At 48.0% G+C, this 14,319-nt stretch overlaps 1 protein-coding gene across 1 annotated transcript in view; it reads left to right on the forward strand.

Moving 5' to 3' along the window:
* Window positions 1-14,319, forward strand: part of RETSAT (retinol saturase) — a 156,876-nt gene that overhangs the window by 39,504 nt on the left and 103,053 nt on the right. Inside the window, exon 2 of the mRNA XM_078666731.1 lies at window positions 8,375-8,557. Coding sequence (XP_078522857.1) covers window positions 8,375-8,557 — 183 coding nt within the window. The remainder of the gene's footprint in view (window positions 1-8,374; window positions 8,558-14,319) is intronic.

The following is a 14,319-nucleotide window of genomic DNA, read 5'->3' on the forward strand; positions in this document are numbered from 1 at the left end:
TCTGGTTTTGACCAGGATGTAATCCAGCAACGAGTTCTGCCCTTCAGTATTGAACGTGGGCTGGGCTGGTCTGTCAGATTTAGTCCTCCCATTACATGCCCTCAGTGATGATGCCAGGGTAAGAGAATTTAGTTGTAAGACCAACGGTGTCCAAGCTTTAACAGGTGGAATCTGCGGATCAGGTATATGCCAGTACTGGTCCTCATCAGCCGGGCCATCTAGGATTGGAGTGTTTAGGGGCTCAAACTGGCAATTAAAATCGCCCCCTACTATCAGGACAACTGCTGGGTTAAGGGTTGGTATAAACTGTCTCAGATCTTCAATGGCTCCGGATTCATGCCCATTTTGTACAGGTCTTGAATAAACATTAAGTAGGGCTATTTGTATTTTTGAGGGCAGTGTTAAGAGCACACATTGTACATCATCAGATTTGGCTGAAATCTGCTCGGCTTTAACACCAAGGTGGGTGCCCACCCAAATACTTAGGCCACCAGAGGGCCTCCCCCTACCCTTCATGGTGGCCAGTATATTGAAAGGAGCAAAACCTATTCTCTGGTATTCCTCCCGGGCCCACGTCTCCTGAAACAGGCAAACATCACAGTTGTCTACAAAGGAACCCCAGTCTGGACAAGATAGTTTATTCTTAATCCCAGTCAAATTCCAGGACAACATTCTAATATTAGCATTAGCCTCCAGCAATCGAGTATTCTGATGTACCTCAGTGTATCTATCATCCTTGGCTGGTAGACCATCAGGATACAATCCGGCCTGATTATGCTCTGCCACCGCCAATTCAATACCAGTGCCCCCCTAACTGCTAGCGGTGGTACGACTATGGCTACACCATCCTGTGTTATCAATGGTAGAGTACCAGATGGCACACTGTCGTCCACGCTACATCCCCCCCCCCCCGCCTATAGCATCCCTGCTATCATCAATAGCTCCCTTCGGGGATTTCTCACACCCCTGGCACTATTTTGGGGCAATATCTGATCCTGGGCCAAAATTCCCTCACCAGTTTCTAGCAGTCCCGGGTTGTTGTCAAGAGGGTCTGGATGGTGACAACTCCTAAACTGTCAATCTACCTGATCCAGAACACTAAATCTATTGCTTACAGGAAATACGATTGATAGGGGGATATCATTGATATCTTCACCAAAGTGTCTTTTGCCTGCCAGGACTCTTGAACCCCAACTATCCCAATGTCCCCAAAGCTGGCCCCCTATCTTTGGAATGGGAATAGGATTATTGGAAGTGGCAGGGTAAAAATAGGTTAGGGGAAGGGACTGTATTTGTGTTGTTGACCGTACTGGATACCAATTACATAGTGCTCAACCACCCACCTGTTTCTAAAATTGATCAAAACGCAGTCACCCTCAATATGTTTCTTTTGTTGCCTCACCCAATTTACTCTACGGGCAAAAAGGATTTCACTGGATGCCTGTGTGGGGAGTGGCCTGTTATAATTCAACCAGTGGATGCATTTATTTTTAAGGTCAATATATGACTCATCTTTACCTTGGTCCAACACAGGAACCCCTGCTAGTACTATAACATACGGTGTTGACTCGGTCGGAGATCTATACACGGTAGTGCAGTCTTTAATGCACCAGTAGTCACAGCACTCCTTGCAGGAGCACGTATTCTAGCTGTTCTCTCTGATTCGTGCATCGAGCCACCCCCGTCAGACAGCTTCACTGGGTTCGTATTCTCATTAACTCCACCCCCATCGTTTGCCACGCTTCCACAGGTTATTATAGCATTCACCACAACATTCCCACTAGTTGGGGGTAGAGGTAAATTAAAAGGTGGATTGGGAGGGGGCGGGTAAGGTAAATTGCTAGGGACGTAGAGGTTACATGCTACATGCGTTGCCGTAACTGGATTCCCAGTATCCCCTTCTACCCGCATAGTGTCCTTAGCGTGATTGAATGCAAAAAGAGATTCAAGATACGAGAGTCTTTCCTCTATGGAATTAAGTCTATAGTAGAGGGGAAGGCATGAATTGGTAAATAAAGTTTCCAATTTAGACCAAAAATCTATTCCCATCTGAATTCAATTAGCATCACCACAGTTTGGAGTAGTCATGCTCACTAGATCGAGTGGCTGACATGGTTCAGGACTAATTGGCATGCCAGCAGTTGTCTGCTCTCCGGGCTTTGTAAATGTTTGGATTTTTGCTTTTTTATTCCTCTGAGGGGCTCTTCCCCGCTCTCTCTTGGTTGCTGGTTCTGGTTCAGACCGTTGGGCCACCACTTGCGAGAACTACATGCAGACCTCGTTAGTGCTCTCGAAGTTGCAACACAAGCATGCTCTTTGTTTAGTGGAACAACATGCAGGGTTACTGGTGTGACATCCGGACAAGAAGAGATGTCAAATGGACCCCAACGTCTTGTAGTTGCTGGTTGTCATTACCTGTAATGACAGGAAAGACAATGTCTAAAGTTGGAGGTTGCTCTGGTGATCTTACATTAGCTAGCCTGCCTAAAGAAGACCGTTTCGATAAAATGGGATCCTGCGATAGACGCCGTTCAGTCAATTCAATTTCATGGGCCAATACAGACGATGCTCTAATTAAGAACTGATCCAGCGAACCCACTATTGACCCACCAGTTACAGATTTCCTACCTTTCCCCCTCTACAAGTCGTCATGATTTTAAAAGACAACTCAGCAGCTGCTCCAGAGTCGAAATAATGTTTTACGAGTGGCTAGCTGCAAATCAATGAGCAAACCTGCAGCCTAGCATGCAAGCACTGACCTTAATATGTGCTCCTTGTCAGAGGGAGGCCCCGTCCCGTCCTCTTTCGCGCTCGAACGGGCTCGAACGGGCTCAAACGGGCCCGCCCTTCGCCCGGCGCGTGCCCGAAGTGCGTCCTGCGCAGCGGGGGCCGCGAGCCGTTAAGTAGCAGGCACAGGTGGGCTGGGTCACGGGGCTCCTGGTCCTGGTAGTCCCCTTAGCGTTGTCAGCAAAGTCCCGGCTACGAGCGGCACCATGTTTATACAGTTATTTTTTTATGGTCCAGTTTTTGCTGCTCACTGGGCGCACAGAAGGGAAACTGCAACCGCAGCACATTCCGGCTGAAGTTGGGAAACCTGCTTTGAACCTTGGCCCGGCCTATCGATCGCCTGCACAATACGAAGTGTTTGTAAACAGCGGGCTGTGTGCTGACTGATATCGGTCTAGTGAGATTGCAGTATTTCCTCTCCATACCATGTCTGTGAATTCATGTCCTTACCTAGTGTGGTTGTCTTGTGCCATGTCATTGTTAAAGTATAGTGTGCGTCATCTATTCTGTTTTGTCTAAGGCTCCTTCAAGTGATATGTTTTTCTCCAGGGAATTCTTAAAGTGTGTTTTGGACTGATTATGAACTAGTCGACAGCCATAATTCCCCATAATGACAGTTTGTTTGCGTAATTGCATCACTGCACTGTTTATTACAACTAGAGACACATAATGTATGTTTGGTGGTGGCCTCGTTTTTATGTGCAGCCCTAAAAAATCGTAGATTAACAAACATGTGATCACATTCTAAACCTTGCATCATAAGCTTAGAACGATCAAATTCAAGTGCATCAAGATACAGATGAATTAGTGAGTTGATATTTATTTATTTATTTGAAGAGTTTTATATTGCGCTGGCTAGACCTGGAGGTATCAGAGCGCTTTACATGAGGATCAGCGAGTTACAGGTTACAAAATGACAACAGTTACAGGAGCCAAGTATAAACATAGGAGAAAACAAGCATTTGCAATGCAATAGGTCTCGCATTAGGAAAGTTTGAGCTATTGGTATTGTAAATGACAAATTTTGGATTTATGTGTTTGTTTTGAAAATAGCAAAATTAATACCTTTGTCATTTACAATGCCAATACTTTTAACTTTCGCAAATGTGACACCTATAGCATTTGTAATGTAATATGTGTTGTATTTACGTGACTTAGATGTATTGATATCACAAATAACAATGCCTTCTTTTCATTTTTTAAAATAATTAATACTTAAATTAAAGTTATTGTAATTTATAATGGCAATAGCTTAAACTTTTGTAAATAACTTTTGTGAAGATTATGTTCAGTGTATTTTATTGTGACGAAAATACAAGAACAGAAGTGAAATATTAACATCTTTTTGTGACATTTGTAATAAATCTTGAAACATTGAGAGAAAATATTTGAACCAGTTGTTGAATGGTTGCACAGACTGGTGCTGTGGTGGTGCGGAGTGATATTGTGGTGGCGGCGAGTGATGCTGTGGTGTTCAGTGATGCTGTGGTAGCACATAGTGATGTTGTGGTGCACCTGAGTGATTCTGTGGTGGTGCGATAGATAGAGTGAGTGTGATAGATAGAGGGAGGGCGATAGATAGGTAGAGCATTGGCGATAGATAGATAGATAGCTAGATAGAGTGAGGGCAATTGATAGACAGATAGATCGAGTGAGAGCGATCGATAGATAGATAGATAGGTTTAGATAGATAGATAGATAGATAGAGTGATGGCGATAGATGTTAGGGATCCATAAGTAATATGCAATAACACAGCACGGCACAAAGTTATGTTTTCTCCTTCTCTCTCCCGCTTCCCTTTCCGGTTCCATCCTTCCACCTTTTGACATTTTATTCCATCACAGCTGCCAACAATATCCATGAAGTAGCTTTTTGTGCTCTTTAAGAAACTAGCACCAGTTGGATGAGAAGCAGCACAAAGGCAACATTATACCCATACATTATTTGCATTGCGACTGACAAAATTAAAACAGCACTGAAAAATAGTCCCATAACCTCTCTGGCATGCACCAACAACCTTAAGTGGTAGGGACACTATGTTACCCTACTAGTCACTAAGCTGGCAGACAGTTCTTTAGATAGCACAGCAGAACTCTTACATTTCCAATGACCATGTGTGGGTAGCTCATCCAAGCTTGCTTTTTCCTTTGTATACTGAGAATCATATTTCTATCTGTATAATGTGATAAAACAGGACTTGTCCCATAAAGCATAGCAAAAAAAAGTGAAGTGAATGACCAACTCATGCATGAACCTGGAAAACTTGAGCGCTCTGTGGCAGGTGGAGGTGGGGTGGGAGAGGGTGCTGCTTTAAGAAAGTGGCTTAATTTGTGTACTCGCTGGTAAGTGATGAACTGCACTTTGAAATGGTTTTACAGCAGTATACGCACATTGACAAAAACTGTGCTCAAACAAACCCACTGTGAAACCACACACTCAGACATATATATTTTGGAACCTGGTTACATCAAACGGAGTGTGTAAAATGCCCTCAACGTAAATCAGTGCCATTTAAAGCGGTTTCTCGCAGCGATGGCGATTTCCAGGTGTGAACGAGACTCCTGTCAAGGAGCTCAAAAGAAAATTGTCCAAGTTACAGGCCTTGCAGACAAAATGTGAGACTTGTAGGTGTGATGGACTATACAAAAAAGTAGCACACAAAAATATACAGTTCGCGTTTCACTTGGTAAAGACGGTTTTAAAAGTCCTGAAAGATTGGGGCGGAGGTAAGGGAGATTATGGCTCATAGGCCACAGATGGCGAACGGCACTCTGGTAGCAGTGCAGCAGGCAGTGTACAAACACACCCTGCGCATGTGTGGTGGACGTCCGTTTTCGATATCGCCCAAGTCACACATGTGCAGAGTGTGTCTGTGAAGCTGTAGTGAGGGCAAGCAGACGCTACCTGAAGCAGCTGGTTTTCCAGGACTTCGGTCGGATTTTCGGCTCGCCCGGATCTCTGACGTTGCTAAATTCAGAACAGTCTTCTAGTTCTAGGATCCCGCCTCCTCCTCTGACTGGATGACTGTTGATACAGTCACCCTATGACAATCGGAGGCGGGATTTCAAATACTGCTTCCTGCGCCCTGCTTCCTTGAACCAGCTTCAACCCGGTCCAAGAGAAATCCCGTGATGAAGCTGATAGCTGGAAACAGTGAGTACTTTAATGTGCTTTTCATTTTGTTGCTGATTTATATAGCGCGATCTCGACCTGTAGGTATCGGAGCGCTTTACACGAACGCCAGTTACGTAGCACAAGGACACATTCATTTTTGGTATGCACGGGGCGATAAGTGAATTGCCCAGAATCAGGATGCTGAGCCCACGCGAGGATCGAACCCGGCTCCCCAGCGCACTAAGCTCACAACACCACAAACCTCTGTCCCGGACCTTAAGCGGACTTCGACTGCCTCCGCCTGGACCACTGACAGGTATGCCAGCGCACGCAGTGGACTGCTCCTCGCCCCCCACCCTCCTTGCATCGGGCTGCTTTTCGGCAGTGAAGTGCAGGGTGTAAGACGCGCGAGGGTGGGTGCCGGGGGGGTCACTTGTAAGTGCTGCACCCGCCCCACCACTTAAAAAAGTTACCAACCGCTACTGGTGGGTATCATGCCCCCACGGTTGTCTCCCTGGCAGTGCAGGCACGCGGGATGTCAGTCAGCGGTACCTGAGCACGCGCCGCCTGGTTGATAGCATTGTTGATTGGCGCCGTGGGAGTTTACTCGGCAAACAAAGCGGTGCTTAGAGCGGCCGTGCCAATCCGCGGCAGACTGGCCAGGAAGCGTGGAGAGGCACTGCCCACAGGCAGTAGAAGTCTAGCCGGGCAGAGGCGGCCGGATAGTGACGGATGCCGCGCGCGGACACCAGGGCTGGCACGCGTGGGACTCCAGGACACCCCGCACCACTGACTGACACCGGGACTCTGCGGGGATCATTACAATGCATCCCCGTCTTCGAACAGGCCAGGTGATGCGGCGGAGATACCAGGGGAGTCGCGACGAAAGAGCCAGGTGAGTGGGGGGGGGGGGCTGTGTGTGTGTGTGTGTGTGTGTGTGTGTGTGCGTGTGTGTGTGTGCATGCATGCGTGAGTGTGCTGTGTGTTTGCGCACTTCAGGGAATCTGAGGCAGGAGATGGGCACGGTGCCGGCCTGGACGTGCGCGTTCACAGATCCCAATCGCCGCGCGTGCCCGACCCCTGTCTCAGATTCCCAGGAGACGGGCAACATAAGTTGTCGAGCTGGACGCAATGCTTCGCATTGCTTTCTCCAGCTCGACCTAAACAGTGATTACACTAAACATGAGCTATTAGCGCTTAGCATAGCCAAGACATACGTCTAATGGGGAATGGAAGGTAGAGGGGGTAAGAAATGCAGATAGTTTTATTTCAGAGCCTGCTTTTACTTTATTATGGAAGTACTTCTAAATTCTTGAGTTCAGGATGTTTTCTGTACAAGCACCTTTTATGATTGATTTTCTAGAATATAATGTTGCTCCAGCTACCATAAGAACTAGGGACACGCTCAGGACTTGCACAACTACTTTAGGGTTTACATGTTGCTTTTAAGGATTTTATGGAAACGTTTTTAACATAAGCTTTTTATGATAACTTATTGACACGTTTGTATATTTTTATCTGAACATTCCATGCATTTGATTTTAAATGCGAAATAAAGTCATAATTGATTGGTTGATTGACAATTTATGGGTTTTTTATGCGTACCCCCGGTCAGATAGATACTTGGGTATGTTTTAATAGTTTTTCAGCATTTCACAAAAAGCAGTAACCAGATGGAGTGCTTCACAAAAGAAAATCACGTAGGCAGGTGTAGTCAGTCAGTGAACAGTAGCAGTGCAACACAATCGGGTATCGGTTTAACTACCTGGTTCTTCAAACATACTATTACAACTTCATTACAAATCTTCACTAACACCTCCGAAATTAAAACCAACTGTGTTCGAAAATGCACGAGGTGCCCTTTACTTGCTAAATGCGCCCAATTTGCAAGATTGTTCTTTGGTCTCCAACATCAGGGTTTGAGTGTGTGTTAAATCCTCCACTAGTGTCACCAGAATTTCCCTGTTGTTTTGTGGATTTCACTTTAATATGAACAGCTCTGCAAAGCCCCTAGCCAGCCTGTGAACACCGGATCCTATTGCTATGTGCCATTGCAGTTTTCCTGGTAGGATAGCCAAATCAATAGTTTTACTCATCAAAATCTGATTTTTCATTCTAGATAGGGAATCCCCTAAAATGGTTTAAGGTGCACATGAACCAGTACCCCCTTAATGGACCAGAAGGTGTCCCTGCTACACTAGTTTCAGCCTGCTGCTTCTAGGTACACAGTAAGCTTCAAACTCAAGGCTCTACAAATGGAATTGTTGCTGTACCAGGGTATGACTACTCCTAAAAGGACTAAAGCTGTTTCCATACTCTGACTGGTGGAGTTACTGGGGCACCTAATCGAAAGCATGTTGTGATTGTCTCATCGCTGAATGGCAGTATCCTTGCTCCTCCTAAGTAGGGAAATGTTGTGCAAGTCATTTCTTTTATTTAGTGGTCATTAGATTCATATTTTTATGTCCACAGGTTTTGCGGTAGAGAAGATTCCAGAGAATCTAGATGCAATTGTGATTGGCAGCGGCATTGGAGGACTAGGGGCGGCCGCAGTGTTGGCGAAGGCCGGAAAAAAGGTGCTAGTCTTGGAACAGCACACCAAAGCCGGAGGCTGCTGTCACACCTTCTCAGACAAAGGGTACGAGTTTGATGTTGGTAAGTGCCCAGCTGTCATTCAGAGCTCTTTGTTATCATTTGTACATTTGAATTCTGGTTCCCATGTTTGTGAAATGTTCTGATACAGGATGTCCTGCAGCAACATGAGATTAAAAAAAGGTAGAATAGGTATAACAAGTTTATTAGGACAATTGTCTGTAAAACCTTCTGAAACAAAACCTACAATTTAAAACCAATCTAGCCCAATCCGTCTTTAAAACATTTCTTGATGAAACGCATACAACTTGCAATTCCTTCTACAAAATCCATGAAGCACATTTTAGACAATAGTCCCATTGCTTTTACCCTATATTATGTATGATATTTTAAAAATAGGGGTCTCAAAAATTAATACGAACAGTCTTATAAAAATGCAAAATCCATGAGAACATGACACAATGAGCATTTTACATTTAGTGAGCACATACAACAACCGTTTCCATCGCATACCGCCATATGCCACTCAGAACTTGGAAACATTTGGTTACTACCTGTGGTGTCTTTAGCGGATAATAGAGATAAAGGTACACCAATGTAGGAAGCACGTAGGGTTTAATCACCTCAGCCATCAACAGCTAGTCTTCAACTGACTCTCATGGAATGCAGTAATACAAGTATTCTACACATCAGGGATTCTACATAGAGTGTTAAATAAGGTTATACGAAGAACCTAATCCAATGTCGCACATCTTCCTTCTTTACAACAACACAAACAACATAAAACAGAAAAAACAAGAAACTAAAAGAACCAAAAAAAACAAAGATAAAGATACATTTCAAGTATGTCAGACAAAATTTGTCAGACAAAATCTTTCATGTACACAGGAAGTCTGCACACTCTCTGACTCTTCTCCCTCACATTGCAAGGCAAACTCAAGGTTCTTGTGGAAGAGGGAATTACACCACTTGATGATGGATAAGAGCCAGTATCACCTCCAAGACTCTCATCAGAAGAGAAATTTGGATTAACCAACACTACACAGCTCTTATTCCAAATTCTACCATCTTCAGTCTTCACTGCATTTTAAAAGATCTTCACCACACTCCTTATTTTAGAATACTTGGACCAAGGTTGTCGCCCAACAGGAGTCTTGTTCTTCACACGATCACCCACTCTCAACTCATTATTTTGAACACATTTCTTTTCATCAAAATACACCTTTCTATTAAACTGTTTTTTTAAGTTCTCTGTTTCTCCAATCACCTATATGATTGTCAACCAAACCCTTGTTCAATCTCAGCCACCCTGGACACAGTTTTGAATTAGAAGCCTTATCCTTGAATAACTCAAAGGGGGTTCTTCCTGTAGTCAAGTGTGGAGACATGCGATAAGCAGTAATCCTGTCTTGAAGAACATCTTTCCAGTTCAGACCATTGACTCTGGCTAACTGTATGCTTTCTTTGAGAGTCTTATTCACCTTTTCCACAGCTCCAGTGGTTTCAGTGTGGTATCCAGCACTTCTCTTGTGAATAATGGCACCGTTTTTAAAAAAAACTTTGAAACTCATTTGAACAAAACTGTGGATCATTGTCAGAGAGAATGCTATTAGGAAAACTTTCTCTCTTAAAAATTTCTTCTAAAAACTTAATGATGCATGTCGTTGAAATGTCCCTAACAGCACTCACTTCAATCCATATGGAATACAAATCTAATACAACATTCAAATAAGGGGTATCACTTACACCATGCAACAAACCAACAATGTCAATGGCAATTTTATCCCAGGGGTGAATCAGTAATTTTCTACAGACCAGAGGCATCTGCTTTGTTTTAAGTATTTTATCACTAGCACAACACTCAACCCAATCCATAACCAACCTCTCAACTGCCAAATCCATGCCCGGCCACCAATATTGCAATGTTAGACCCGGCCTCGTGGCGTGGTCCTCCCTGACCCTTAGCCACCCCCTTCCGAGCTGTACCCCACAACAGACCCCTGAGTCGCCCGGCCTAGCCAAACCTTCCCTCCATGTTACACACACCCGTCCCCGGACTGCCCCTTCCGTGCCTCCATCTTCCCGGCCCGTAGGCCCTTGTGCCCACTTCCCGGCATCTAAGATGACCACCCGATCCAGCCCGGCCGAGGCCGAGAGGCGCCACCCTGGCTGGAGGACAGCGCGCTCCCCTTGAGTGAGAGAGGGAGGAGCAGTTTCTCTCACACCTCCGACCTCCCCTCGAGAGATGGGTTTCGATCGCCCCTCCGGCCACCCTGAGGGCTGGCTCCACGCCTGCTGGTGTGTCTGGGACTCCTCCCGAACCTGACATGAATGGATCCAAGGGCCGCGTGGCAGGAAACCCCAACAAGCGGCCCTCAGGTGCTAAGACCCCCCGCATACCAGAGCTCCGGAGATCAAAGAGGAGCAGTCCTATAACTGGGGATGCTCCGGGACTATCGAGAGATTCGACTCTGGAACGACGAGAGCCCTGCTGACGTGGTCGCGGCTCGCTTGGCAGAGAAGGACTTCTGCTGGAACCACCTGAGCCCTGCTGAGTGACTCGCGGCTCCCTTGCAACTTTGGAACACCTGAGCCCTGCTGAGTGACTCGCGGCTCCCCTGCAACTTTGGAACCCCTGAGCCCTGCTGAGTGACTCGCGGCTCCCCTGCAACTTCGGAACACCTGAGCCCTGCTGAGTGAGTCGCGGCTCCCCTGAAGATCGTAAGACCTCCGACATCTTGCTCGAGCCCTGCTGAGTGACTCGCGGCTCCCCTGAAGATCGTAAGACCCCCGACATCTTGCTTGAGCCCTGCTGAGTGACTCGCGGCTCCCTGACTCTCCTGGTCCGGCTGGACCCCAAAGATCGCATCGTATCCCCCAGCTTGAGGATTGAGAGCTGTGCGCCGGATACGCACCGATATTGACACTGAACCATAAGACTGTCCCGCTACCCCTACCCTGACCGAGACTCTATGGGCTCTTGCCCTATTTGTAACTACCTGCCTTTGCCGATCATAAAGATCCTTTGAATCACAAGATAAAGAAACGTTCTTAAGAAGCTACGGTGTGGTGTCTCTTTGTCGTATGGTGCTGGTATAGTGTGTACGATCCTAGATTCGAGACTCTCCCCTTGAGAAGTCTCCCGCCAGTGCTCGTCTTTGTACTTAGGGAGGTGGGCCCTAGGGTGGTCAGGTACACTCCCTGCTCGCCCCTGAGGTCGCCGTCTAACATTGGTGGCAAGCGACGGGATACGAGCCACAATCTAGAGATCGTACAGTACATGACTAACGCACTACCGAGCAAAGACGACAGAAGAAACCACCATGAATACCATCGAAGTTGACGCGAGTACTGCATTCCGTGTAGAACAACTGGAGGAGTACACGCACAAAGAACTGAAGGAATTTTGCAAAGAACTGGGAATCGCTACCACTGGCCTCAAAACAAAGGAAGACATGCAGAAAGCATTGAAAGCTTGGGTGGAGTCCGGGACTCCCCCAGACAGAAAGCAGCAGCAGCCAGGTACGAAGCATCGTACCAGACGGGGGCCTATCCCCGGAAACGCTCGCGGATCGAGAAGGAAGTCACCACCACGAGCTCGAGATGGCCAAACTAAAGATCGAAGGCGAAATAAAATTGGCAGAAAAGAAACTTGCGATCGACCAAATGAAAGTACAAGGAGAATTGGAAGAGAAGAAACTCCAGCGGGAACATGAAGGGAAGAGACTTCAGCTGGAGCACGAGCGAAGCTTGAAGGAGCTCGAGCTCAAGGCGAGGATGAAGAGAACCGGCCCCCGGGGAACCGAGAGATCGGACCCCCGGCAGAGCCGAAGGTCCACATCCCCAAAGATGTGGTCAAAGAATATTACAAAAATGACGACATCCAGCAATGGTTCAAGGCCTACGAAGTTGCCATGACCTCCCACCTAGTCCCACTGAAAGATTGGGGGGCCGGATTGTGGGGTCGATTCCTGAGCGAGGGGAGAGATATCCTGCTCGATCTACCTTCCTCCGTGCAGACTTCCTACAGCCACATGAAGGAGGACCCTCCTGACAAGATACGGCCTCACCCCAGAAATGTACCGCCAGCGGTTCCGGGATTGCAAAAAGATTCCTGGCACCACCTGGGTGGAATACGTAAACCTTTTTAGCAGAGCATTCGAAGGGTGGGTCAAGGGCAGCAAAGTGACCACCATGGAAGAACTAACTGACCTCATGCTGTGGGAGCATTTGTCCACAAATTGTTTTGTGGAACTACGCCAGCATCTGCTCGACAGCAAGCTCGCAGATCCGAGGAAGCTGGCTGTCGAGACGGATCGCTGGGTGAACACCCGGGTCGCCCGGGGCCCCGTAAGTGACTACCCCCGCAACAGTCAAGGACCATCCCGCCAGAGAGGGGGAGGAAACCCGGGAGGACCCAGGGACGCCCAGTCCGGTCCCCAGCGTAGCCCCCCGAGAGACCCACCGCCAAGTTTCCCCGCACCTCCACCAGCTGCTGCCGGTCCCCCAGGTAGACAGCACCGAGTGACCATCACATGTTATAGATGTCAAAAGCCCGGGCACTACGTCAGTGATCCCCAGTGTCCCATGGCCCCACATATCCCGACCACAACTCCCCCGGCTAGGCAGATAGCGAATGTAGCTCATGGGGAGGAATTTGAGGACACCGAGGGATGGGAACCCACTGCCATGACCCTAGTATCCCTGGGAGATAGGGAGATGGTCCCCGGGAACGCCCTGCCTACCAACACCAAGAAGTACCGCCAGTTAGTAACCGTGAATGGCCACCGAGTGGAGGTCCTCCGTGACACCGGAGCCAGCATCACAGGTGTCCTTAGCCATTTAGTGCGAGAAGACCAGATCCTTCCCAATGTCCTGTGCCCTGTAATTTCAGCAGATAACACTGAGAGCTTGTGTAAGGTAGCCCTGATACCATTCGAGTGGGAAGGAGTAGCAGGTAAATTAAAAGTAGCAGTACGGACCTCCCAGCCGGTCGACTGCCTCCTGGGGAACGACCTGGAAAGTTCTCCATGGAAGCAGGTCGAGCGCCGAACCCCTCGGGATGATGGGTTTTCCCGAGTGGGTGTGCGCCACCACCCGATCTATGGCAGCCCGACTGCCCCCCGACGGGGAAGTCGAGGACGAAACTACAAGCCTCCCTCCTGTGGGTGACGACAGGGCCGATCCAGCTGAGACCTCCGATCTCTCCCCACGAGGAGAAGAGGTCGCTAACAACGAACCCATACACCCCGACCCCGCACAGATCACCGAGCTGGGTGATCTGCCCGAATTGGCGCAGTGGCGCCACGAGGGGGGGCCCTCCCGAGAGGAGTTCTGCCGGTAGCAAGCTACCTGTCCTTCCCTGGTCGGACCCCGGCAACAGGCCCAAGCCCAGGCCGCGGGCGACCAATCCGGAACACATTCGCTGTACTGGGAGAATGACCTCCTTTATAGTGAACAGAAGTCAGCGGAGCTAGGGTCCGCCCGAGTGCTGGTGGTACCCCTACGCTTCCGAAACTTCCTCCTGGGCTTGGCCCACGATGTACCCCTAGCAGGCCACTTGGGCCAAGATAAGACGTATAGCCGCCTGGTCACGCACTTCTATTGGCCCAAGATGAAAGCGAACGTAGAGGCCCACTGCAAGTCCTGTCCCACATGCCAGGCGAGTTGAAAAAGCGAAGGAAAGCGCAAGGCTCCCCTCCAACCATTCCCCGTCATCAGTACCCCCTTTGAGAGGGTTGGAATTGACATTGTGGGGCCACTGGACCCCAAGACCTCTCAAGGTCACCGCTTCATCCTCGTCCTAATGGACCATGCCACTCGAT

The sequence above is a fragment of the Lissotriton helveticus genome, chromosome 11 (assembly GCF_964261635.1).
Source record: "Lissotriton helveticus chromosome 11, aLisHel1.1, whole genome shotgun sequence".
In the NCBI taxonomy this organism is placed as follows: Eukaryota; Metazoa; Chordata; class Amphibia; order Caudata; family Salamandridae; genus Lissotriton; species Lissotriton helveticus.